General features: G+C 42.8%; 2 protein-coding genes across 2 annotated transcripts in view; one reads left to right on the top strand and one right to left on the bottom strand.

The window, feature by feature from the left end:
* Positions 1-25,511, bottom strand: part of HSP90B1 (heat shock protein 90 beta family member 1) — a 35,224-nt gene extending 9,713 nt beyond the window's left edge. Inside the window, exons 1-13 of the mRNA XM_069228996.1 lie at positions 25,353-25,511; positions 22,115-22,217; positions 13,261-13,402; positions 13,061-13,177; positions 12,063-12,394; positions 11,818-11,929; positions 11,539-11,655; positions 9,612-9,728; positions 9,296-9,433; positions 9,111-9,188; positions 8,946-9,011; positions 6,659-6,925; positions 6,182-6,427 (exon numbers count right to left, since the gene is read on the bottom strand). Coding sequence (XP_069085097.1) covers positions 6,182-6,427; positions 6,659-6,925; positions 8,946-9,011; positions 9,111-9,188; positions 9,296-9,433; positions 9,612-9,728; positions 11,539-11,655; positions 11,818-11,929; positions 12,063-12,394; positions 13,061-13,177; positions 13,261-13,402; positions 22,115-22,217; positions 25,353-25,401 — 1,884 coding nt within the window. The 5' untranslated portion in view covers positions 25,402-25,511. The remainder of the gene's footprint in view (positions 1-6,181; positions 6,428-6,658; positions 6,926-8,945; positions 9,012-9,110; positions 9,189-9,295; positions 9,434-9,611; positions 9,729-11,538; positions 11,656-11,817; positions 11,930-12,062; positions 12,395-13,060; positions 13,178-13,260; positions 13,403-22,114; positions 22,218-25,352) is intronic.
* Positions 25,512-26,342: 831 nt separating this feature from the next.
* Positions 26,343-27,839, top strand: part of LOC138287955 (putative tetratricopeptide repeat protein 41) — a 574,376-nt gene continuing 572,879 nt past the window's right edge. The window contains exon 1 of the mRNA XM_069228994.1: positions 26,343-26,474. The gene's annotated coding sequence lies outside the window, so the exon portion shown is untranslated. The remainder of the gene's footprint in view (positions 26,475-27,839) is intronic.

The raw sequence follows: 27,839 nt of genomic DNA, 5'->3' as shown, positions 1-27,839 counted from the left end.
AGCATGGTAAGAGATAATGGATGTGAAACAATCCACAGCTGACCCATCAAAAGTTGATGAGTTTCATTGAATCAGGTTGATGCCCACCAATTTAGATGCTTGAAATCTCTTTAAACTATTCCAGTTAAGTGACATGCCAGAAGACAGACCTTTCGAAGGGACTACATTTCTAGCTAATCAAGGTTAAATTCTGGAACATCAACGTATGGTGTAGTTCTCCATTATGGCATTCCTCATCAGCAACGAATTCCCACGGGGGTCCAGAAAGCTTATTTTTATGCTAAACCTGTTTAACAGCAAAGAAATGTATCGGGCATAAAAGGAAGGTGCACCTTGTGTTCCTAATGAGAGCACATTCTGGCGCACTCAGTACCTTATTTACAGCCACAATACTCTCAAGTACAATTATCCTGTCATCTACAGAGGATGCCAAAAGACTCCATCTCCATTTTATGTGTTTAACATTGTTTTCCACCCTTCTGACTGCTCCAAAAAACAATGCAGAACGGTTCATAATGTTTGCTACAGCTGTATTTTTAAAATACATGCTCGGTTTAAAACTGAAGGGGGGGGGGGAGGAAGGGGTGAAAGGCTGACTGGTTATGTGTCTGTCGAGGACGAACGTATTCTACAACTGCAACCCTGGGCAAACAAAGCCCAAAAAAAAGAAACTTCAGTTTAAACTAGATATCTTTAAGAGGAGAAAATTAGCAGCAGCAAGCCTACGTCCGGGCAACCGATCTAGTAAACTGCAGCTTCCTACTTTTTTTTGGGGGGGGGGGGGGGGGGTCTGGTGTCACTCAAAACCCCTTGAAAGTCATTATTACTACCAGTCCTGCTTTCACCATCAGATCAGCTTGGATTGCATACTTGGCACAGGCGTCCGTACAAAACCTGACCCCATTTTCAAACTTAACACTGCGAAAAATGTGTATGGCCTACCTGAACGGGTAGTGCACGGTGGGGTAGGCCCCAGGGTCGGGGGCAATCTGCCTCTGGTCTGGCTAGTGCGGGGGGGGGGGGGGGATTTCCTGTATGAGGTTTTTGAAAGGCAATAAATAGTTGTTTTGTCTTTCTAATTAGTTTTGTTCTGTCAATGTAGTACATTAGTGCTTTTTTAACGTCTAATGTATGTAGTGCTCTTTCAGCTACAGAATCTGGCTGTGGGAAGAACACTGGTAATTCTACTGTTTGATTTAAGTAGAACGGTGAGACAACCTTTGGTAAGAATTTTGGATTTGTTCTTAGAACTATCTTATTGTTATGTATTTGAATAAATGGTTCTTGTATGGTAAATGCCTGAATCTCACTCACTCTTCTTAGAGATGTGATGGCAATGAGAAATGCAACTTTCCACGTTAAGTATTGCATTTCACAAGAATGCATGGGCTCGAAAGGTGGACCCATGAGTCTTGTTAAGACAATGTTGAGGTTCCATGAAGGAACAGGTGGTGTCCTTGGTGGTATAATTCTCTTTAGGCCTTCCATAAACGCTTTGATGACTGGTATTCTGAATAGTGAAGTTGAGTGAGTAATCTGCAGGTAAGCAGATATTGCGGTGAGATGTATCTTTATGGAAGAGAAAGCTAGATTGGATTTTTGCAAATGTAGTAAATATCCTACTACATCTTTTGGAGATGCATGCAATGGTTGAATTTGATTATTATGGCAGTAACAAACAAATCTTTTCCATTTACTTGCATAGCAGTGTCTAGTGGAAGGTTTTCTAGCTTGTTTTATGACCTCCATACACTCGTGTGAGGTCTAAGTGTCCAAATTCTAGGATTTCAGGAGCCAAATTGCTAGATTCAGCGATGCTGGGTTTGGATGCCTGATCTGTTGTTTGTGTTGTGTTAACAGATCTGGTCTGTTGGGTAGTTTGACATGAGGTACTACTGACAGGTCTAGTAGTGTTGTATACTAAGGTTGTCTTGCCCATGTTGGTGCTATTAGTATGAGTTTGTTTCGACTCAATCTGTTTACTACATATGGAAGGAGAGGGAGAGGGGGAAAAGCATACGCAAATATCCCTGACCAATTCATCCATAGAGCATTGCCTTGGGATTGCCGGTGTGGGTACCTGGATGCGAAGTTTTGGCATTTTGCGTTTTCTTTTGTTGCAAATAGATCTATTTGAGGTGTTCCCCAAATTTGAAAGTAAGTGTTCAGTATTTGGGGGTGAATTTCCCATTCGTGGACTTGTTGGTGATCCTGAGAGAGATTGTCTGCTAGCTGGTTCTGGATCCCTGGAATAAATTGTGCTATTAGGCGAATGTGGTTGTGAATTGCCCAATGCCATATTTTTTGTGTTAGGAGACACAACTGTGTTGTGTGTCCCCCCCTGTTTGTTTAAATAATACATTGTCGTCATGTTGTCTGTTTTGACAAGAATGTATTTGTGGGTTATCATGGGTTGGAATGCTTTCAACGCTAGAAATACTGCTAACAGTTCTAAGTGGTTTATGTGAAACTTTCTTTGATATATGTCCCATTGTCCTTGGATGCTGTGTTGATTGAGGTGTGCTCCCCACCCTGTCATGGAAGCATCCATTGTTATAACGTATCTTGGCACTGGGTCTTGGAAAGGCCGCCCTTTGTTTAAATTTGTACTGTTCCACCATAGAAGCGAGATGTATGTTTAGCGGTCTATCAACACCAGATCTAGAAGTTGACCCTGTGCATGTGACCATTGTGATGCTAGGCATTGTTGTAAGGGCCGCATGTGCAATCTTGCGTTTGGGACAATGGCTATGCATGAGGACATCATGCCTAGGAGTTTTAATACCATCTTTGCATGTATCTTTTGTGTTGGATACATGGCCTGTATCACCTTGTGAAATGTTTGAACCCTTTGTGGACTTGGAGTGGCTATCCCTTCTGTTGTGTTGATTGTCGCTCCTAAGTATTGCTGTGTTTGGCACGGCAAAAGGTGTGACTTTGCATAGTTGATGGAGAAACCCAGCTTGTGAAGGGTCTGTATGACACACTTTGTGTGACGTGAACATTTTGTTAGCGTGTTTGTCTTGATTAACCAGTCGTCTAAGTAAGGGAACACGTGTATTTGCTGCCTTCTGATATGTGCAGCTACTACTGCTAGGCATTTTGTAAAGACTCTTGGCGCAGTTGTTATTCCGAATGGTAACACCTTGAATTGGTAATGTATTCCTTTGAATACGAACCTTAGGTATTTCCTGTGTGAAGGATGTATTGGTATGTGGAAATACGCATCCTTTAGGTCTAATGTTGTCATGTAGTCTTGCTGTTTGAGCAGTGGGATTACGTCTTGTAATGTGACCATGTGAAAGTGGTCTGACTTGATGTAGGTATTTAGTATTCTGAGATCTAGTATTGGTCTCAGAGTTTTGTCCTTCTTTGGTATTAGAAAGTACAGGGAGTAAACCCCTGTGTTTTTCTGTGGGCTTGGTACTAGTTCTATTGCGTCCTTTTGTAGTAATGCTTGAACTTCTAGTCCTAGAAGATCTATATGTTGTTTTGACATATTGTGTGTTTTCGGTGGGACGTTTGGAGGGAATGTGTGAAATTCTATGCAATAACCATGTTGGATAATTGCTAAGACCCAAGTGTCTGTCGTTATTTTTTCCCAAGATTTGTAGAATTGGCTTAGTCTTCCCCCCACTGGTGTTGTGTGATGGGGTTGTGTGACCTGTGAGTGTTTATTTTGAGGGGTTTTGGGACCTTGAAATTTTCCCCGACTTCTTGGGAATTGGCCTCCTCTATATTGCCCCTGAAAACCTCCCCTTTGAAATTGACCCTGGTAGGTAGGTGGTCTTGTTTGTGAAGTGTTGGTTTTTGTGGGTTGACCCCGAAACCCTCCCCTAAAAGGTGTCCTCCGAAATGTGCCTCTGGTCTGCGGGGAGTAGAGTGCGCCCATGGCTTTGGCTGGATCGGTGTCCTTTTTTAGTTTTTCAATGGCAGGGTCCACCTCTGGCCCAAACAATTGCTGTTCATTAAACAGCATATTGAGCACAGCCTGTTGGATTTCAGGTTTGAACCCAGATGTGCGCAGCCATGCGTGCCTCCTTATTGTGACTGCAGTGTTTATTGTCCTTGCAGCTGTATCTGCTGCGTCCATGGAAGACCGTATCTGATTGTTCGAGATACTTTGTCCCTCTTCCACCACCTGTTGCACTCGTTTTTGGAACTCTTTGGGAAGGTGTTCGATGAAATGTTGCATTTCATCCCAATGAGCCCGGTCATATCTCGCTAAGAGTGCCTGCGAATTGGCGATACGCCACTGATTTGCTGTTTGTGCTGCAACCCTTTTTCCCGCTGAATCAAATTTGCGGCTTTCCTTGTCCGGAGGTGGTGCGTCGCCTGATGTATGCGAGTTGGCTCTCTTACGAGCTGCCCCCACAACTACAGAGTCCAGTGTCAGCTGTGTTGTAATAAATATAGGGTCTGTTGGTGGTGCCTTCTATTTTTTCTCCACCCTTGGAGTTACAGCTCTGCCTTTAACTGGCTCCTGAAATATTTGTTTCGCGTGCCTTAGCATTCCTGGGAGCATGGGAAGGCTTTGGTAATGGCTATGGGTGGAGGACAGGGTGTTAAAGAGGAAGTCGTCCTCGATCGGTTCTGAATGTAGTGATACATTATGAATTTGGCTGCCCTAGCGACCACCTGTGCATATGATGTACTGTCCTCAGGTGGTGACGGTTTAGTTGGGTACGACTCTGGGCTATTGTCTGATACTGGAGCGTCGTAGAGGTCCCATGCATCTGGATCATCCTGGCTCATTGTGGTATGAGCTGGTGAGTGTGTTAATGGTGGAGTTTGTGCCGGTGATGCATGAGTTGATGGTGGTGGAGAGGGTGGTGGAGTTACCTTCTTTACCACCTTTGCTTGTGGTTGCTTGTCTCCTTGTTGGAAGTCAAGTTTCCTTTTCCTTTTGATGGGGGGAGGGGGGGGAGAAGAGTGCTGATCTTCCCTGTATCTTTTTGAATAAAGAGCTGCTTTTGCGTGTGATCTGGCTCTATTGTTTGTAATTGCTCCTCAAATCTGTGTTTTTTTTTTTTTTTTTTTTTTTTTTTTTTTTTTTTTTTTAAGGAGGACAGTCCTTGTTCCTCTGAGTAGGAACCAGTTTTCGGTTCGGTTGCCGGATGTTTCGGCACCGAAACCGTGTCTCTGGATTTTTTCGGCTCCGACAAGATCTTTTTTCTTTTCAGCGTCGTGCTCTCTCGGTGCCGACCAACTTCGGTGTAGAATTTTTTCTGCGCCACTCTCGGTCCCGAGAGTGCTGCGTGCCTGTATCTCGACCGGAGTCGGATGACTTCGACACCAGCGCGCCCTTTTTCGGTGCCGATGGACGGTCACCTACTTTTCGGGTTAAGCCATGGCTTGTTGGCGGTGGCGTCCCCTGGGCTTTGTCAGTCTTTTCGTGAGCTTTGTTTCGACGTCTTACTCACGGTTGGCGTTTCTTCGACGTTGAATTCTTCGGAATCCGACTCGTAGATGGAGAAAGTTTCTTCTTTTTCCTCCTCGAACCGTTGTTGTCCTGTCGGCGTGGACGCCATCTGCAACCTCCTGACTCTTCGGTCTGAGCGTTTTTCTCGACCGAAACGCACGACAGGCTTCGCACGTATCCTCCTTGTGCTCGGGGGACAGGCACAAGTTACAGACCAAATGTTGATCCGTATAAGGATATTTATTATGGCATTTAGGACAGAATCGGAACCGGGTCCGTTCCATCAGTCTCGAAGTTGCACGTGATCGGGCCGACCAGGCCCCGACGGGGGATCGAAATTACCCCGAAGGGCTACCGGAGCTCTTCAAGATTCGGTGTCGATTTGTTCTAACTAACCCGATACCGAACAAAACAATACGGAAAAAAATTTCCGAGATTCTGACTAACTTTCCGACCCGAAACACGGAGCGAAAAGGAACACGTCCGAACCCGATGGCGGAAAAAAAAACAATCTAAGATGGAGTCGACGCCCATGCACAATGGAATCGAAAGGGGAGGAGTCCCTCGGTCTCGTGACTCGAAAAGACTTCGAGGAAAAACAACTTGTAACACTCCGAGCCCAACACCAGACGGCGGACTGTGCACAGCATGTGTATCTGCAGCTACACATGCCACTGAACATGATGATCCTAGTTTTCAAAGCAGAACAAACTACAAAACATACCGCAAACTTACAATTAAAAATAAATCGCATCATACCTTGTCTTTAAGAGCCTTGTCCTTCATCCAGTTCAAAAGCGGTTCATACTCCTTCTCTAAAGCTTCACGTGCCTCTTTGGTTTTTTCACTTTCATCAAACTTTACACCTTCCTTGGCAACGTTCTGGAATCGCTTTCCATCAAACTCTGGGAGGGCCTGGATGCAGTACTCGTCAACAGGCTCAATTAGAAAGATGACTTCATAGCCCTTCTTCAGAAGCCGTTCAACGAAGGGAGAAGACTCTGCCTATAAAGACATCCAACAACACTACATTAGAAACGCTAAAATCTATGTAATAAGACACCCATCAGAAATCTGTAGAAAGCACTGCACATTTAAGTATTCAGCCCCACAGTACCTCTGAACCCTACTTTTCAGGACAGACTTTTTTTTTTGTAATAGCGTAAAATTACAATTGCATGCAATAAAGAATAGAACTTTAATATAGGCTATAATCAAATCAATTTAGAGCTGTACCTCCTTCCTACTGGTTCCAGCCATAAAATAAATTTTGTCCTGTTTCTCCTTCATGCGCTCTACATACTGCTCCAGACTAGTGAGTTCACTAGAATGTGAAGATTGGAAGCGTAGCAGCTTAGCTAGTCGGGTTCGGTTGGAGTGGTCCTCAATCACACCCAGCTTCACATTCGTGCCAAACTCTTTCCAGAATTTCTCGTTGTATTTGTCTTCTGCAATCTTCTTGATCATGTCTAGAGTTTTACGTACGAGCTTCTTTCTAATAACCTAAGATGCAAAGAAATGTCACTAATTGAAAGAACAGAGCAACAGCTTTTTATAACCGGAAAGGACAACAGCAGAAAACTATTTTCTGCAAAAAAAAAAAAATCACTCAAGATATTAGACACAACCTGTTATCATATTATGTAGGTAGAGCAACCTGGTGCTGGAAAAAGTTTTGAACAAACCCAGTCGTGTTACTACATTCTCTAACACCTGTAAGCCAGATGGCTACAGGGAGCAAGGAGGAACAAATTCTCTGGCAGAATTCCAATAGGTCAATACACATTAAGAGTGCATTATCCAAAAATAGTGTTTGAAGACCGGAAATAAAATTTAACTTTACCATCAGTCCTGTTTATTGAATTCTTCGCCTGGTCACCGAGTCCTCACCCAAAAATAAGGAAATAAAATTCCTGACCATGCATTAAAACAAAATCAACTTCAATGGTTTCTCATCTTCCCCTTGTTTGATGGGCTTCCAGGGAAACCAAGCACAAACCGTGTGCTCTACCGTACTTCATTCTTTTCTAAAAGGCAGAGTTCAGCCTCGCAGATGGCTGAAAAAAGTATAGGCCACTGGAGGGCAATGAAACCAAATAGGAAGCAGTGACAAATGGAAGGTTTTGGTGTGTTCTGAATTGAAGATAATTGTGAGGACTTGGGATTGGTGGATTGTCCTGGTGATATTGCTGAAGATGTATATTCTAATATAACATGGAGAAATGTGGCTGTCCCTTATCAACTAGTCTCCTGATGGAGACCCGTTGTGGATGCGGGAGTTGCCTAAGAGCGGAGGGGGGTGAAGGGGTGGTGTGCTGAAACATCGACGATGAAGCTTTAGCCTGGATTTTTTTTTTTTTTCTTTTTAGAAGGACTCAAACTGGGGGGTTTAATTCCGCTTGTGAAATACTTTGATTCAATGTGGTAAAAGGAATAACCAACAGGCTGTTATATATCTTTTGAGGGATTTTCCTTTGATGATTGGTTGAATGGGAAATTAATTATCTTTTGTTTCTCTTTGAATCACGAGCACTTCATCTATTTGCATTCTGTTCTGTCCTTTTGTTTTGATGTGGGGGATTGTATATATTTGAAGAAAGAATGTATTATGTACATGTAATAAAGGATGTTTTCTGTAATCTGGGTAATACTGCATGTTCTAGTATGAGGTTTATGTTTGTGATTATAATTGTTTCCAAGCGGGCTCATGTTGTGATAACAAGCTTACATCACAGCAAAGAATCAACTTTTTCTTCTTCTACAAACTCATCTAAGCATCACTCTACTCACTGGTTTCAAAACTAATCAAAGCTATTCCTCAAGCAGCAGTAAAACTAGCAATCAATGTTAAAGTACATCTCACCTTCAATTGCTCCATCTACCCTGAGAGAAGGACTTTAAAAGTTGTGCGATCTAAACCAGAGAGACTATCTTTGATAATAAAACAATGTATGGTGGTCCTCATGCTACAAGAAGCACATCCTGGGCCAGAGTGGTAATCCTAAAGGCCAAAGAACGCAGTTAGTGTCTTTACATGGGCAGTAAAACCTTGGAATGACCTCCCCTTACATCTCCGATTAGCTACTTGTTTGATTCTATGCAGGTCTAAAAAAAAAAAAAAAAAAAAAAAAAAAAAAATTATACCACTTTAGGCTGAAACCCTTTCAACTCCTGCTCACCCTAGTACATGGCAGTTTGTTTTATTTTCAATTGTTTATTAACGGAAGATTCTTGCAATCTCTGGTTTTGGCCACATAACCAGCTACTATGAGCCATTTTAGTTAGTAACATAAAAAGTCACCCAGGTTAGTGACACTAGCTGCATCCATGTATAGTCAATATTGATCTGCAAGCTATCAATTTTGAAAAAGGTGGAACAAATGGAATTTTAAACCACACCTGAGAACGAACAGACTAATCCACAAAGTATTCACTCATTTTTAACAGTGACAGTTCTTACTGTCCCGTTGGCACCCTTGAAACTAACCAGGGCTTCTATAGTTGTCAAACTCATCTAAATTACCTTAAGCAGTTTGTGCTGCTGCAAAGTTTCACGAGAGACATTCAGAGGTAAGTCATCGGAATCCACCTAAAAGAAAAAAAGTAATTAAAAGAACACAAAAACAACCCACGATGTGAAGTCTCCAAACAATGCCACCTACGGAAAAAAAAATAATAATAAACTTACCACACCCTTGACGAAATTAAGGTACTTTGGCATCATATCATGGAAGTCATCAGTAATGAATACTCTGCGGACATACAGCTATGGGGGGGGGGGGGGGGGGGGGGGGGGGAGAAAGTAAAAGTAGATTTTTAGGAACAAACAAAAAAAAAATTATGTCTGTTAAACTAAATAGCAGATATGCATACCTTTATGAAGTCACTTTTTTTAGAGCCATATTCATCAAACAGGCCACGAGGGGCAACGCTGGGAATAAACAGGATGGATTTGAAGGTGACCTCTCCTTCCGCAGTGAAGTGGATGTGGCCCAAAGGATCATCGCTTTCCTAGCACAAGCAAATAACGAAGAATATTTAATTTCAAAACTTTTGGGAGAGAAGAAATACTGACCGTAGCTTTAGACGGTTTGATTTAACATGTGGCTTGCTCTCATTTTAAACATGCAAGGACATGAAACACCAAAAAGCCATCCTTCCAAATCATTTTTGTTTTTGTAAAGTTAACCTTTGAAAATGACTTGTAGAAGGCTGTATATTCGTCTTCTTCTACTTCCTTAGCTGGTCGCTGCCAAATTGGTTTGATATCATTCATGAGTTCCCAGTCCCAGACAGTCTTCTCAACCTGTAAGTAAGGAAATGTGTGAGAGTACTTAAAACAGCTATGAATTACCACGCTAAATAGAAAAGGCCAATATAAATGGCTTTTCTTTATGTTATGCCTACAACAGCACGACACTTACACACTATGCTCTCTAATCAGCATGTGTTACTTTCGGTTACTCCACACACCGCCAAATCAATTATATTGATTGCAAGCCCCCCCCCACCCCCCCTTCTCAGTTTCAGGATAACACTTAGAGCATAGATTAGTAACTGCAGTGTACGACAGGTCGGTATTGGGTGACATTGATGGACTTAATGAAGATTCAGACCAATGGGGCCATGCGATAAATGCAGGAGACAGGATGAAGGGCTGCACTACAGGTTCAGAATCCTGTCAGCCCATAAGGAGATTTTTTTTTTGTTGTAAAGTAAACTAACCAGAAATAAACTTCCTTTTATGCCAAACTTTCGTTGAAAGATTTAGAATCCTGGGCTGCGCATAATAACGTAATCATATCGATTTAAACAGACTTTAGGGGTGCAACTAAAACCACAAAATATTCTAGGGCTCTCAGTGCTAATACAGAAGGCACTAAAGGTTAAGAATTGCAGCTTTTTTGTTTGCTACAGACTACTGAATGGCCTTTGACTGGGTTTACTGGAAAATACTAATACTACAGGCAAAACTAGAAGTTTGGGCATGCCGCCTACCCTGCTGAGGGCTATTTAATCTACCCAAGAACACACAGCAAGAAAGAGCTAAACAGGATTACAGTAGGGTTGCACCTACCTGCGCATTAAATCAAACTAAATTTGCAGTGTTGGTGTACAGCAGTAAGTGCTATAACCTGAAGAGTTGGCAAATGGAAAGGGGGGGGGGGGTGCGAGACCTAGGGTAGAGGGGAAAGTGCATATTGTTCTTGCAGTGTGGTTAGACGACAACTGCTCCCAAAAAGAACACAGGGCATGCAGCAAGTTAAAATTGCTTACACCATTCACTGTCTCTACAACAATGTAGAGACACGCTCAATATCCCTACCTACCCTTATCATTAATGCAACGTTTCTACCCACCATTGAATATGGCCCTAGTAGTGTTGCATGCAAGACTGGCCCAATGGCTTGCAAGCGCATATTCTATCCTCTGGCATATTTGTCATCTCCTCAATTTAACCAAGGCGCAGGCAAGAATAGAATTCAACCCGCAGCAACCATCACTAAAAACTTAAGAGAAGGGAACTTTCACAAAAATGAGATGGAAACTACTTTTCAACCCCTATGGCAAAACTAATCACACATTTCATTTGTATTTGCCTCATGTGTAAAAATGCAGTACTGACATGATGGGCGGCCAACAGTTGATTTGCTGTTGCTTATGTGGATAGGAACACAAAACTATACCTCATTCATCTGCCCAGCTCTTTTACCAGAAAAGGGGAAATAGCTCAGTTGTCCATAAAAAAAGGCTGCCTCCAAGTCACAGAAGCCCAGACTTATGCACTGAATGGTGAAGCTGCACAGATGTTTAGCAGTGAGGTATATGAACGAAGCCACATGCCTCCTGCAACATAAGGATGAGGCGCTTCCATAACTAAGTCTCGAGGGATCAATCTTACCATCTTAAAATTTAAAACCATTACATATTAACACTACAAACTGGTTTTACTGTCTTGAATATTTACTATATTAATGGATAATAAATGTAACTATGCATGGATCACCTTCATATTAACTCTGCTTGACCTGACCAAAGCACAAACATTAAAGATGGATAGACCAGAAAGGGTTTAAAAGACTCCTACTGTAAGACTCCCACAGTCTGATACTTGCCTTTTTTGTTTTAGGCTTCTTCTCCTCATCTTCCTCTTCAACTGCAGCTTCCTCATCAGCATCTTCTTTGTCTTTTGCTTCTTCCTCTTCATCAATAGGCTCCTCCACAGTCTCAGTCTAGGAACAGTTACAAATTTATGGACAATTTTTGAGAAGGTAGCCACAACATTATATCCTTCTTCATTAAGAGTTAACTATTTCTTTACATCCCCTAAATCAAGTAACCACTCATAAGAGTGAGAGCCAACGTTCATGACAACAAAATAAATATAGAAGTACCTTGCTGCTCCAAACATATATGGGAAAGTTGATGAACTGGGAGTATTTCTTGACAAGGTTTTTAACAGTCTCTAGTTCCAGATAGTCAGAGGCCTCTTCCTTTAAGATAAGGCTGTACAAAAGACAAATTAGAAGTAGGTAAAAAGGTATTCTACTATGTGGTTGAGAGACAGTTTCAAGCTACAGCGCATTTCAAAGCCACCATTCCAGCCTTAGCATGAGTCCAGGCCAGCACAGAAACTTACGTTATAGTAGTGCCTCTTCCTAAAGTGTTGCCACGGGGGTCTTCGATCACGGAGAACTCATTGGAGTTGGATTCCCAGATGTGCTGAGTATCATTATTGTGCTTTGATGTTACTATGACACTGTCTGCTACCAGGAAGGCAGAGTAGAAACCAACACCAAACTGCCCAATTAACTCCGAGGATGACTGACTATCATCTTGAACTTCGGTGATCTTGTTCAAAAATTCACTTGTCCCAGACTTGGCAATAGTACCCAGGTTCTTAATCAACTCCTCCTTCGTCATGCCAACTCCAGTGTCAGTGACATGCAGCATGTTTTTCTCTTTATCACACTATAAATAAAAAACGATTTGGTAAATGCGACTGAACCAGAGAACGTTTATGGAAATAAATAAGTTTTCTTCAAAGAGAGCACTTTCAAGGGGCATGTGTCAAATAAGAATCCACTGGCAGGTTTATAACCATTACAGCAACAAACATGAAACCTGTTATCTGCTTCCGAAAGCCTGGTTGTATCAAGGGAACAATGATTCTCCAACAATTATTTTTTGTACAATAAAAGACACACACCAACAACAAATAAATATAATAATGGTGCTCCAAGTGCAACCCTGAACCACGCCGACTTTACTAATAGCAAGACTGCCATCGGATCCAATTCCCCCCACATCAATTGAGTGACTAAAGCCGCCTGGATGAAAGGTTGACTGGGTCTGTTTTAATTGCACTTATCTGTCTCAGTTTTACAGCACCATGATGCCTTTTAACCACCAGTGTGCTTTTTTAATGGATACATATTTCAAATACAGCTGATGGGAATTGGTGTGAATATCAGTCACGCAGTCATAAAATGTTACATCTTTACTCTGAATTATTCACAAAGGCCTACTTACAACTAGGTTTACTAAATTCACCTTAAATACCAGAGGTACAAGATGAAGAAAACTTAATATTGCCCGACATGAATATTTTATGCCCAAGTTTAATATTTTACATACCTTTATTTTAATGGTCAATTCTTCGTTGTCTGCCAGGGCATGCTCGTCAGTCAGAGATATTAATCTAATCTTATCAAGAGCATCTGAAGCGTTGGAGATAAGTTCTCTCAAGAAAATCTGGAACAATAGAAATTCAAGACTTGCTTCAGTAAAGGCAAACAATGAAAATAACCAATAACTGAGATCTTAGCAGGACTTACTTCTTTATTCTTGTATAAAGAATTGATAATAAGCTTCATCATTCTGTTAACCTCTGCCTGGAATGCAAACTTTTCAGATTTCTCTCTAATTTCTTTGATTTGGGCAGCATTTAGACCATCTAATTGAACTGCCTCCTCCTCCCTGTTGAAAGATGTACAATAAACGTTGGTAAACATGTGCAAGATAACATATTTGGATACTAAACCAGCTATAAACATTTTAATGATTGTCACATAACAATTAATCTTAAGGTCACTCTTAGAGACTGGATTTTGGGGGTTTAGTTTTAAAATCTAGAAAAATGCGCAATATCCGATAACAGTCATATTTGCCTTGATGAGCTGTGCATCTTCCACCAATTTGAGCAGCACTTAGAAAATAAACTCATTTTTAATCAACAATGACAAATAGAATAAACGAAACCACATCAAGCCGTTCCAACCTGTAGGCTGCCAACATCCCTCTACTTGGTCCTATCCTCTATTCAGGGAAACCATTAGTATGATCCTTAAAGAATTGGACTGTGTCCTAAGACAGCCAGTAACACTCTGGTGAAGTGGAACCCCTTTAGTGCTTTACCAAGAGGCATGCGAAACAATCAACTTATGAAGTGAGCTCTGCTCTTAGGAGAGACCTACTTAGGCTGGGGTCAGTTTAAGCAATTGGAAATAGTGGCAGTTAACAGCAAATGAGGGTACGTTTGTAATGCACCAGGGGAATCAGCAGTGCAATAAAGGATTAGACCTTGATGAACATGCACAATATATAGGTTGGCAAAAAAGGTAGGCTGAAAAGACAAAAACAGCCTGCTAGCCTGAATGATCACCGACCTTCTGCACTAAGGACCCCAGAAGGAGGAGAACTAGTTACCTTGGGATAAACAAAGTGGGGCTTCTACATTTATATGAGAGAAAAAAAAACCCACACATGGATGACATTTATCAAGCGCACATAATAGCAGACGTTTACGAACCCCTAAGAATAGGAGGCAAGAATCGCAATAAAAGAACAAATGCCTGATTAAACAGCAGACTGAGACTGGTTCAGGTAATTTCTTATGAAACAGTGTCGGCACCTGCGCTCAAGCCGTTCGACTTCTATCAAGCAGCACCATCTGTATCACTGCTTAAGACCTGCAGAGAAGTGATACTGCTCTTCCATTACAGAATCCTTATGGAGGCCCAGTAGGAGTATCAACTTACTGGCCCCTTACCCCAATCCATTCTTGAGGTCCTTGCAAATAGAATGATGCCATAGAAGAAGTAGTAATACACCCAGACCAACCTGGGTTTATCGCACATAAAAACAGAGGACTGACCCAAGACTTTCATGTTATGAGAAAAAGGACCACCAATATTGGCATACCTGCAGTTTTTAAACAGCAAGCATGTAAAAAGTCTTGATTCCCAGACTGGGATTACTTATTCATCGAGCAAGGAGTAAGTTAACACCAGCTGCCTTTATGTGGGTTATACACGGCTTTCATTTCAAGAAACATTCGGTTCCAAATCCTAATTACAGAATTTGGAGTCGTCCCAGTTCCCGCTAAACTTTATATGAAGAGCCCCAAACCGCCTGCTACAATGGTCATGTGACAAATCCAAACGGGTTGAATTTCTCATTCGACATATTACATGGATAACGGATGAGGACTATTGTTAGCACTCGGGCATCACTTATTCTAAGGGGGAGGGTTCACTCAGCAACTGGTAGAATTGCCTTAGCTAAGATGACACCGACCCCAAGCTTCAATCAATCATTTGTAACGCATTGGTAATCACCCAAGCTTCCTCTACCTGCTACAACATCAGTATACCCCCGAAGGAGTTTACTCCCAGTAGCAGATCAAGTCCTGAGGATTTAATAGGGGGTGGAGAAGGGCATCAACTAGCATTGGTCAAGCTATAAGGGTCCCTAAATCAGGACCCGTTAGTCAGCACCAATACTTCTAACTACTTGGCTGGACAATTGCAATGGGTAGTACAGAGGAGAGCCCCCACTTTTTTTTTTTTTAAGGCCCAGAAACATTACCCACGAGAAGATCCTGATAAAATAGCAGTGCTTATCGAGTATCTTCCGCATCTATTTCAATGCATCCTGCTAAACATTCTTTTTTGGGGGGGGGGGGGGGGGGGGGAGAGATAATATGGTAGGAAGCCACATATTAAACACAGAATGTATGACCAAAGGATACAAGCAAACTGATACAAGGTAAGATATTTATTTAAAAACAAAAAAAACAACAAAAAAAAAGCCACACACTTTACTTTTTGTGCCCATTAGGTGCCAGGATGTTGGGGATTTCAATTACTCTGACAGTATATATTGTTCGTGAACAGTTAATTTGGTCATCCTTGCACAAACAAGTTATGTCGACTAAAGAAATGGCTCCCTGTTGCAGTTACCCCCCACTTTTTGCCTGATACTGACTTGACTGAGAAGTGTGCTGGGACCCTGCTAACCAGGCTTCATCACCAGTGTTCTTTCACCTAAAATGTACCATTGTTTCCACAATTGGCACAACCCTGGCACCTAGGTAAGTCCCTTGTAACTGGTACCCCTGGTACCAAGGGCCCTGATGCCAGGGAAGGTCTCTAAGGGCTGCAGCATGTCTTATGCCACCCTAGGGACCCCTCACTCAGCACAGACACACTGCTTGCCAGCTTGTGTGTGTTGGTGGGGAGAAAATGACTAAGTCGACATGGCACTCCCCTCAGGGTGCCATGCCAACCTCACACTGCCTGTGGCATAGGTAAGTCACCCCTCTAGCAGGCCTTACAGCCCTAAGGAAGGGTGCACTATACCACAGGTGAGGGCATATGTGCATGAGCACTATGCCCCTACAGTGTCTAAGCAAAACCTTAGACATTGTAAGGTGCAGAGTAGCCATAAGAGTATATGGTCTGGGAGTCTGTCAAAAACGAACTCCACAGCTCCATAATGGCTACACTGAATACTGGGAAGTTTAGGATCAACCTTCTCAGAATAATAAACCCACACTGATGCCAGTGTTGGATTTATTAAAAAATGCACACAGAGTGCATCTTAGAGATGCACCCTGTATTTTACCCAATTGTTCAGTGCAGGACTGACTGGTCTGTGCCAGCCTGCTGCTGAGAGACGAGTTTCTGACCCCATGTGGTGAGAGCCTTTGTGCTCTGAGGACAGAAACAAAGCCTGCTCTGGGTGGAGGTGCTTCACACCTCCCCCTTGCAGGAACTGTAACACCTAGCAGTGAGATTCAAAGGCTCAAGCTTCGTGTTACAATGCCCCAGGGCACTCCAGCTAGTGGAGATGCCCTCCCCCTGGACCCAGCCCCCACTTTTGGCGGCAAGTCCAGGAGAGATAATGAGAAAAACAAGGAGGAGTCACTGGCCAGTCAGAACAGCCCCTAAGGTGTCCTGAGCTGAGGTGACTGACTTTTAGAAATCCTCCATCTTGTAGAAGGAGGATTCCCCCAATAGGGATAGGAATGTGACCCCCCTCCCCTTGGGAGGAGGCACAAAGAGGGTGTACCCACCCTCAGGGCTAGTAGCCATTGGCTACTAACCCCCCAGACCTAAACACGCCCTTAAATTTAGTATTTAAGGGCTCCCCTGAACCTAAGAATTTAGATTCCTGCAACTACAAGAAGAGGACTGCTGAGCTGAAAGACCCCTGCAGAAGAAGAAAAGACACCAACTGCTTTGGCCCCAGACCTACCGGCCTGTCTCCTGCCTTCTAAAGAAACCTGCTCCAGCGACGCTCTCCCCAGGACCAGCGACCTCTGAATCCTCAGAGGACTGCCCTGCTTCAAGAAAGACAAGAAACTCCCGAGGACAGCGGCACTGCTCCAAAAAGACTGCAACTTTGTTACAGAGGAGCAGATTTAAAGACCACTGCAAATCCCCGCAAGAAGCGTGAGACTTGCAACACTGCACCCGGCGACCCAGACTCGACTGGTGGAGAACCAACACCTCAGGGAGGACCCTCCGGCAACTCCGAGACCGTGAGTAACCAAAGTTGTCCCCCTTATCCCCCACAGCGACGTCTGCAGAGGGAATCCCGAGGCTCCCCCTGACCGCGACTGCCTGATTCTAAAATCCCGACGGCTGGAAAAGACCCTGCACCCGCAGCCCCCAGCACCTGAAGGAACGGAACTTCAGTGCAGGAGTGACCCCCAGGAGGCCCTCTCCCTTGCCTAGGTGGTGGTTACCCCGAGGAGCCCACCCCTTGCCTGCACTGCTGAAGAGACCCCTTGGTCTCCCATTGAAACCTACAGAGAACCCGACGCTTGTTTGCACACTGCACCCGGCCGCCCCCGCGCTGCTGAGGGTGCACTTTCTGTGTGGACTTGTGTCCCCCCTGGTGCCCTACAAAACCCCCCTGGTCTGCCCTCCGAAGACACGGGTACTTACCTGCTGGCAGACTGGAACCGGGGCACCCCCTTCTCTCCATTGAAGCCTATGTGTTTTGGGCACCTCTTTGACCTCTGCACCTGACCGGCCCTGAGCTGCTGGTGTGGTAACTTTGGGGTTGCTCTGAACCCCCAACGGTGGGCTACCTTGGACCAAAACCTGAAACTTGTAAGTGATTTACTTACCTGCTAAAACTAACAATAACTTACCTCCCCCAGGAACTGTGAAAATTGCACTGTGTCCACTTTTAAAACAGCTATTTGTGTTTTATGTGAAAAGTATATATGCTACTGTAATTATTCAAAGTTCCTAAAGTACTTACCTGCACTACCTTTCAAATGAGATATTACATGTAGAATTTGAACCTGCGGTTCTTAAATAAACTAAGAAAAGATATTTTTCTATAACAAAACCTATTGGCTGGATTTGTCTCCGAGTGTGTGTTCCTCATTTATTGCCTGTGTGTATGTACAACAAATGCTTAACCCTACTCCTTTGATAAGCCTACTGCTCGACCACACTACCACAAAATAGAGCATTAGTATTATCTCTTTTTGCCACTATCTTACCTCTAAGGGGAACCCTTGGACTCTGTGCATGCTATTCCTTACTTTGAAATAGCACAGACAGAGCCAACTTCCTACATCAACACCATTTAACACAATCTCATCAAGGCTTCCTACTGCCCAAGAAGGCTTTTGAATACGTTCCAAATCAGAGACTGTCCAAGCACAAGAACGAGAATATGCTTTATTGACCCGGACATCAACACTTTACTTGTCTGAAATAATTATATAACAATATTTACAGAGAACACCGATGCCCCATACTGCATCCAGGTTAGTTCTTTACAGCACTGAAGACAGTCTGGAAAAGAACAGATGTATAAAGATAACGGATATCTTGCACCAATAATTATCTACTACTGTGATTATCTGATGTGGCGAACGTGCAGGAGGTTGACAGAAAGCAACCACCGTGAAGTAAAACGCCTCCTCAGCTACACAGAAATCATTTTATAGAATGCTAGGCCTCAAAGTGCTTTCAATACGGGAAGCGTGGCGAGGAGGAGTCAATATAAAGCCAAGAGAGGCAGGGGCAAAAGAAGAGCAGGAAGGGAACCAGAAAGTGAGGTGTGTAGCCACATTCTGGATGAACTATTCTAGGTGAGCCAGATAAATCGTTTTACAGCACTACCATAATTCATTTTCTCACGTTTGATTCTGGCACGATTTTCAACCTTTCTTTAATAGATTATTTCAGACAGCACGTGGATATGGACAAAACAGACAACCAGTTTGGGCATTAAAGGGAGGACTGAAGCGGTAGTAAAAGCCTGTATTCTTCAGCCCTACGAGGCGTGATGAGTTTACAAGGGCACAACGGTGGAAGAAACAGTGATTATAGCCAGTATTATCGGACCTCAACTTCAAAGAGGCCGATTTCATCAGAGAAGCCAACTCGCATATAACCCCAGATGTTGGGTTGAGCTCAGATAGTCATTCTCCTTGAAGACTATTTGGGTTCATAAGGACAGGCCAAAAGAAACTACAAGTACAAGTAAGGTGGGTGAAAAGTGTGACATATTAGAGTGTTGAGCAGCTATGAAAATAGCAATGTAGGAAAAGCAATAAAGCAGGCAATACACAGCTTGAGAACAGTTAGAAAAGGCTTGAGCCAAGCAACATCACTGTCATGGATACATATTTGGGCAAGACTACCAATAGGGATAGGACCGGACATGTCAAGTAGGAATAAGATGGCCTACTGCCCTGGTCCACTGCCACCTTGAACTCAAGACATTAGCATCAGGTCAGATTTAGTGGCATGCAAGGACCAAAAACCCAACTGAGCTACATGAAAGTTACTGCTTTTAATTCAATAAGAAAGCGGACAACTTCTTTTGCATGCATTTTAGCGCAAGAGGTAGCATACATCAGCCAATATTTAGAAGATAAGGTCAGCAGTCGTGAGAAGCTATAAGAGCTGGTTTCCATTCTGAGGAAACCAGTATCGAGAAGGGATGTGTCAGAGGTTGGCGATCAGAGAATCGGGATATGAGCAGGGCAGAAATCAAGAGAAGAGCTAGACTTTATAATAAAGAAATGAATGGTGTCTAGCAAGAGAAATAATAGTCACTGTGAGCTATCTTCTCCAAGAGGCTACACAAATCAAAAGTTGAAAATGTATCCATTTTCGTTGTAGAATGGATCAGTCAGAGCTTAAAGTAGGGGTTTCCAACCTAGCTAATTCTGCTGAAAGAAAGTACTCCCGAGCCATTAGCAACTTTTTTGACTGTAAAGTAGTGTTTTGTTACAATATGGCCATCCTAACCAGGACCATCATTAGTGACTAACCAAACGGTTCTAGCAAGGTTAGCATCAGAAAAGCTATTAAAATAGCTATCAATACTAAATGACCGCCACCAGACTAATTAAGTAAGCCAAAGAATCATGCGTCCTATGGCACAAACGGCATAACCTCAGCTATAAGTCTCCCCAACTCAACTAATCAGTAGCCTATCAATTCTCAGTGTGCCTTCATATGCATATCCGTTTTTAAAAACGGACACTGTATCAAATATCACTTTCCATTTTGGGCAACAACAAAAATCCATAAGAAAATCTTTTACAGAAAATTGTTTTGCCTTTAAAATATCAGTTTTCTATTTTAATAACCCGTTCACTAACATCAGCTTGTAATTTTTATTAAGTGCTTTATATGGAAAAATGCCTCACTTGGACAAACTGCCTCAAAAGATCAGGAATTATAACTGTAGGTCATGGTTTCTCACATAACACCAAGGATCCCTGTAATATGCCAATAATGTCTATCATTGTGCCAAGACTGGACACCGTAACGGCCAGGATACCCACCATCTATCACTCATGGCAGGAGTGGCTGAAAGTATGCCAATCATGCTCTTAGAGCATGAAAATGTATGGTGGTCTTGCGGAATAAGAGCAGTATTACCACTGCAGCTGTAAGTCAGGGATGACAAATGGGAATCGTGGCCATACAGAGCACATTTCTACTTCCTTCAAACTGGAAAGTCTATTTGGAACAAAGGGCACAGGGTTTCTGGCAGGTTGTAAATGCTCAGGTCTAGGTAAATGAACCCCAATATTATCAGTTTAGGCTACAGAGATAGGGTGTGATGTTCAGAAAGTTGTCTGGAAAGTCACGAACGTTGCAAGCCAGGAGCGGACAAAGAAAGCCCAACTGTTTAAGGTTGGGGGGGGAGGAATCAACACCATGGTGATCACAACATTCAACAATACGGTGGGATCATATACAGCCATAAATCTTGGATGTTCACACGAGCAATAACTTTGCGGACCAGAGTCGAAAATGTTAGCAGGCCCAGGAGCATTGATGCCCGTCCTTTAGGGCGGAGGGGCCACGCCCCCCCACCTTTATCCCCCATGAAGAGTGCCTGTCAGGCTGAACAAAGGTCAGCCTGACACACTCTTCATGTTCAGGTCAGGCAGCCAGGAGCCGACGTGTGATTTGCGCAGACTCCTGGCTGCCTGAGCTGAACTTTGCAGGGCTGAGGAGATCACAGATCCTGTGGGCGTGACTTCCTCAGCCCAGCAAAGGTGCCTCAAGGCCCTCCCCTGGGTGACGAGGAAAGTGTCACCAATTGACACTCTCCCTGGGCGCTTCAGTTTAAGCCCTGAAGTGCCCAGGGCGAGTGTCAATCAGTGACACTTTGTCACAGAGTGGGGTGGGGTCAGCAGCCTCACTGACCCCATCCCACTCTGTGACGAGGCTGGGACTGCTGCCTTCCCTCATTGGCAGATCTAAGGTCAATGAATTAGGGAAGGCAGCAGCCCCAACCCTCCTAGGACCTGGAGGCCGAAGGTAAGTGTGTGTGTATGTGTGTGATGTTTCAAATTGAATGTTTGGTGCGTGCGTGCATGTTTGAATGGTATGAATGTTGTTAATGGATGTGCGTGCGCACGTGTGTGAAAGAATGAGTGTGTGTGCCCCACCCGCCCCCCTCCCTCCTAAAGCTGCCGGACGCCACTGCCCAGGAGTACTGCAAGTATGGCTGGACTTGAGAAGCACTAAGAACCAAAAGCAAAAATTTCAATGAAAGAAAACTCAACAGGAACATAAATCTTAGAATTTAGACAAGGTGTGACTTCAGTAAGCTTATTGGGTGGATTCAAGTGAAGAATTTTAGGTGGCAGAAGCTGTGGTGCTGGATGTAAGGGTGGACATGGTGAATGGAATTAACTTCTCCTGGATGCTAACCTTAAATTGGAGTGATTGAATAAGTAGTTCATCAAGACTACAGATAACATAGGACATAAGAACTTGGGGTTCCTGAGCAAAGGCACAGCAATCAAGAGGAAACAGTATTAAAAAAAAAAAAAAAAAAAAAAAAAAAAACACACCCACACATGAAGTGGCTACAAACCAGATTTATCATTCAGAACTAAGTACAAACCTGCTCACAACTTCGTCATCTGTCCGGGAGCCATCTCTGCTCTTTCCAATGTCGTCTTCTACAGTGCCATCCACATCTGGTTCATCTTCAGCTCGAACACAAGCTAAAATTAACATACAATACAAATGTATGAAACACATGGATTAAGAATGCGCTGTAGACTAAAATATGCACCAATTATGTACAACAGTAAATAATCAAACAAAATAAAGTGCTAACTACAATCAGAAATCCACTTTGTGGATTGCCAGCTAAATTTCAGGCTGCATGGCACAACATGAATACAAGGAGGCTGGATGTGAAATCACGATTGTACCACGTGCAGGTGACCGGGGACAAACAACCAAGCCAATATTTGGTTCAAATTTCTTTCAATGCACTCTAAAGCTTTCTGACAATATGCCTCAGACAAGAGTTATTTGCTATTGTATTGTAACAGGCATGAAAGGAAATTGAAAATGGCAGCTTAATAACAGGACATCCATCAGGAAACAGACTAATCAGTTTAAAAGGGGTTGGGGAAGGCGAGACTTTAAAATTCAAAGCCTCCCAATTCTTTGACGCCATCTTGCTCGAGACAAGATGGATGACCGAGCATAAGAACTGCATGGAAAGACTGCTGTAGCCAGGAAACTGGCCATCAAACTGTCACACAGTTTGAGAGTGAAGGCCTTTTTCGTATTGTTCGATTATTACGTTTTTTGTGGGTGCCAGCAGACTTGGGTCCAAAGTTGGCCTAGCATCAAGCAGTACATTCTTAAGTGTCTAAACTTAGAAGTCCATGTGGCAAAGCCTGAAAACTGAACACTCTGATAGCTGTGGATTTCAGCACTATTGAAAACAGAAGGGAAGACTGGGCTTCATTCACAAACTGTCAGCTCATTGGATCAACCAATGACTGATCAAGAGATTTAAAGAAGCGCAAATCAATGGGTGATCAAGGACTTAAACTCTAAAAACAATTCTACAGCTACAACCTAGGGTATAAACACAGCCATAAACAGTTCAGTAAACTCTTGAAACTGAACTTGTCAGATTTTCCTTTAACTGAACTTAACTCGGGACAGGAGTCTTAACTGATATGTCCTACATTGTTAGGCACTTGTTCAACTCCACTCGAACCTCCCCATCCGCTGCCGCTTTCCACAGTTTAGTTCTCCAATATCTGGAAAAGGAGATACTGCTTTACAAAAGCAAATTAAAAAGTGAATATAAAGTAGCACTAGCATATCCCACCCTTTCTAGGTGGCACACATCTTTTAGATGCCCACATACAAAAGGGGCATCTACAAAGGGTGTGGAACCTATAATAACGCTTCGAAAAAACCTGGAACGATTTACCACGTACAAAGGATTGGCATGGTCAGATGGAAATCCTTCAGAATGTTCAACTGGTTACAGAAATGTAAATGTGATATAACAGACCTTTTGCAGGGTAAAAGATTTCATACACAATTTAGCTGCCAATACATAGCCATCATTAAAGAAACGTGTCAAAGGCTGAGGCACCCGTGATCATCATTTTGATACATGGGTTGAGCTTGTGGGTTGCAGTGATCTTCAACAGTTTAGGTTCAAATCATTGTGCTAGGTCCCTAAGAGAGGGCTAGGATAAAATCGCTGCCTTCAACAGCACCAAATTATGGAATAGAGGGCTAAATAATCAGGAGTACAACGCTGCCAACAACTCTTGGAAGCCCTTGTTCATTTGCTGTATAAGAGTATTAGCAGTTGTTCATGGTATACTTGAGTCTGTCCTAAACGCGTGTAATCACGTTAAGGAAACACAACAGGAATATTAACTGCAATAGCTGGTAAGCGGCGAATATGAACTGCAAGATATGGTAATAGGCAATTATTTAACTACCTGACCCCCCTGTAAGGAGGTGCTCATATTTAAGTACAGTCAAAAAGTGGAGGTGCTTTCTAGTACGGCGGCGAATTGAGACATGACATCTAACCCCCTTCCCAGCCTAAAAACAGAGTGTGGGGGGTTACCATTACATATGAGAGCTCTATATTTGATTCTCTGGGACATAACCCTAGACTTCAATACACGAGTCTTGTACAGAGACAAGCAACGTGAAGAAACAGAAGGCTATCGGACTATCCTTAAAAGCCTGTATGTTAAACATGCTCACTTACATAAAAATACAATGCTAGATCTTCACATCATCCACTATTCCACATTATACATGATGAACTTGGAGAATACAATTTGATAACTTGCTGGCAACGTAGGTACTTAATGCAAGGTTTCAAAGCTGAGCACGGACTGCTACTGTGATTTTGTACATTTCCGACCTGCACAATAATGTAGCGACATGATCCGTAAAGCAGTAATGGGGCTAAGCAATTTAATGAAAACGTAAAAGCAGCGTAATCCAACATTTGATCGACAGGCATGACCACCTAGTTAAGCAAATGTTACTGAAATTAATAATTTCAAGTACAACAACATTAGGCAAATAATTCAATATTAGTCAAGTAAAACTACCACAAGAAGAGTGCCTTTCGCAGCAGAACAGGTCACAGAATGGGAGAACGCCGATTTACAGTTTAGTGAACTACACTGTTCTGCAACCTGCTCTTCGTTTCGTTGGGGAAGTTAAGCATGCACATCTCTCTTTGTACCAATAGTAAAAACCGGCTACTTGTTGTCGAGGTCTGCGCTTTTTCCTCACAAACCCCCCAAAACACACTGAAGCGTCGTGAAATCCCGGTAATGATTTTTTTAACGGGAGAATGGTCATCGTTCCAAGTTTGTGACTGAATGTTTAGTACAGTCAGTTTCGAGAATATTACTGAGACCAACAAACGTGACAAACTCACATTCTGTGTATACTATGCGACCCCAAGTTAACCCCCAAAAATAAAGTTTTGAAAGGACTAATAGCTTTTAGCGGCGTAAATACTGTTTAGGGCGTAAACGTAATCAAAACTACTCTAGAGAACTGGATTTAGAACAATACGCTCTCCCGTGACAGTCACCGATATATAGACAGATATGAAAACGCTGCGTCAACAGCAAAAAGCTGGCTTTAACACCCCTTCCTCAACTGTGGAGAACACACAGAACCTTCCAGAACGCGGCGTTGAGACTGGCTCCTGCATCAACAACTGCCAGGCAAGAAGCAAGAGACTCCCAGGGGTCATAGATGGAGCTCAATTCTAGGGCCACCAAAATAGAGTCTAAGCAATGCAGGCTATGCTCCGGTCTTGGCTCGCGCGCACTCACCGAACGCCAGGACGGCACAGCACAGTGCGAGAACCCACGCCTTCCTCATGGTGCTACGGATACAGGCGAAGAGCCTGGCCCACTGCCTGCTCCCAGAATGTCCGTGTCGTGAGTAAGAAGAACCTATCAAGCGCCTTCGGTTTCTTTTAATATAGATTGAGAAGGGAGGGGCAGGGACAACATTAACCGACCAATCAGTTCCCACCACGCAACTTGACCGACGAATCCACTGCCTCTTCGCCTAGATGGCTATGCCGACGTGAGCCAATAGTAAACGTCCGTGTACGGTTTCCTGGGCTGGGAGCGTGGCTGCCTCTGATTGGCTGCGATATGACACTGACAGATCTCAAGTACGTCTTTTATATGGACGGGGCTGGAAGGTATTAAGGAGTTCACCTCTATTTCATGGTGTTTAATCGGACCTGTGCTGAAATCGTCTTCTGAAGAACTACATACTAGTTCTACATACTACATACAGCTCGCTTACTTTTACTTCCGGGGCAAGATGAATGTTTACCTTAGTTACTGAGTTGGACATGCAGGTCCAATAACAGGGTACAGCAAGTATGAGTGTAATATGTTTTGCATTATTAACATAGAAAACGGACGAGATTTCAAAACCTGGTATTAATCTCGTGATTGCGTTTGCCATTTTAGAAAGAAGGTACGACCACCCCAGATAGTACTCTTATACATTCGTATTAATCATTATCATTTTGTTATGGTCTTCGAGTGAAGTATCTGAAGTCTTTCTTGTATTTCTAAACGTATATATATATAATTTATGTTGATTGACATTTCATGGCATGAACCATACCTACTTTACAATAAATTTGAGGGAGTGGACAGTGTATTTTTAGGGTCCTCCTGGTAATCCGATTAATTTGGAAAACTCATACTTCTGGTTCATGCCCAAGAATAATGCCAATGTCCTTCTTTGGTGTCCATGCGTGGTAGTGTAGCGTTCCCAAGGTAACCAGACGCTCTTAACAGTCAACTGGTAGCTGGCTTCAGGTCCCTGGGCTCAAAGAAAATAACCCCCGTGCTGCAGACTCAGTGAAGAGCCTCAATGTGCCTTTCGGCACACTGGCAACTCACTCTCTCCCTGAGCACCGCGTCACTGTAAGTATCGTTGGCCTGCATGTGGGCAGCTAAACGCGCTTTAATTTTGCTTTTATTAAAATAAGTACCAGGCTTAGAGCGTCCAGCGTGTCGGAGTTTTATTCCGCCACATAGGCTTTAACAGGCCCGTTTCAAATGCCCTGGACGTCTTTCTCACAGTTTTCGTTAATATGACCCCATTTTCATAATTATTTACTCAAGTTTAACCTTTTTACCGCACACGTATAAAGGCAATTTGCAATATTACCCGCTTGCATATTTTCTGGTGCCAGAGATATGTTCACGTGAAAGCAGGGAAAGTGAAAACAAACTTAGTCCAGTAACCCCAACCAGGAAAGCGCTGAATAAACGTCTTCCACCTTCTTTGCACCAACGCTCTCTGCCTCCTGGAATCTTGTCTTCACGTTCTTATAAGCTAATGATGAGCGCAAGCAAGGCAAACAATAGCATTCTATATTATAGCATTCTACACATCCCAACACTACACATCTTCCTGTTTCAAAAAAGAAAAGGAAAAAAGTAAATAAAATAAATATGTAATACACCAAAACTAAATCAAACACGATGAAGAACAACTTCTAAACCATTACGGTATATTATAAAATAAAAATCACAGATTAGAAGAACCAGAATCTAAAATGTAGCAGATGCTTGTACTTAACATGCACTGACGTGTGACGTTAATAATATAGTCATTAAGCTTCTTAGGTGTGCTAACGCGTCCCAGTATGACTAATTTACTCACTTTGGGACTCGTTTTAGGCCAATTAATCTTTTGACCCTGATTGAAGACACCTTAGGACGAGATAGCTAATCAGCATGTCAATCAATATGTCAACAATGTCATCAAAGTTCACAGTAATACCACAATTCATATGAATCAAAGACATTTAATAGAACTTGCAAACCACCATGACCTTTCAGTCATAAATAACCACACCAGTTTAGTATGATTTTGTGAAGTTTATTCGCTATTGATTACAATTCTACTAGCAAGTTTATTAGTCTCAAAACCAAGAAACACATTAGCATAGTCACAATATGGCAACTCTGATAAGATTTCATCAAAGCAAGAATCACAAACATTAGAATATAGCACGGCGTCAGCATAGGTTATCCTTAGCAGAGTATCATCATAATGTTATTCAACAAAGCATAGATTCAGTCATTTGTCTATTTGCGTCAGTTTAGTAAATCCCTTTCCTAACCTCGAATTGGCATTGGCATGTTGGGCTTCATGCAAAATAATTTAGTAACACTAATTTAGAAAACATCTAGCTATGGACTCTGTCAAAAGAAGCAGTTGGTACCTAGAAAGGAAAAGCAAACAGACAATTACAATTTAATTGTCATATAGTTACCCTC

Source organism: Pleurodeles waltl, chromosome 4_1 (genome assembly GCF_031143425.1).
Source record: "Pleurodeles waltl isolate 20211129_DDA chromosome 4_1, aPleWal1.hap1.20221129, whole genome shotgun sequence".
NCBI classification, from domain to species: Eukaryota; Metazoa; Chordata; class Amphibia; order Caudata; family Salamandridae; genus Pleurodeles; species Pleurodeles waltl.
The sequence above is the reverse complement of the archived record's forward strand: the minus strand, read 5'-3'. Positions and strand labels throughout refer to the sequence as shown.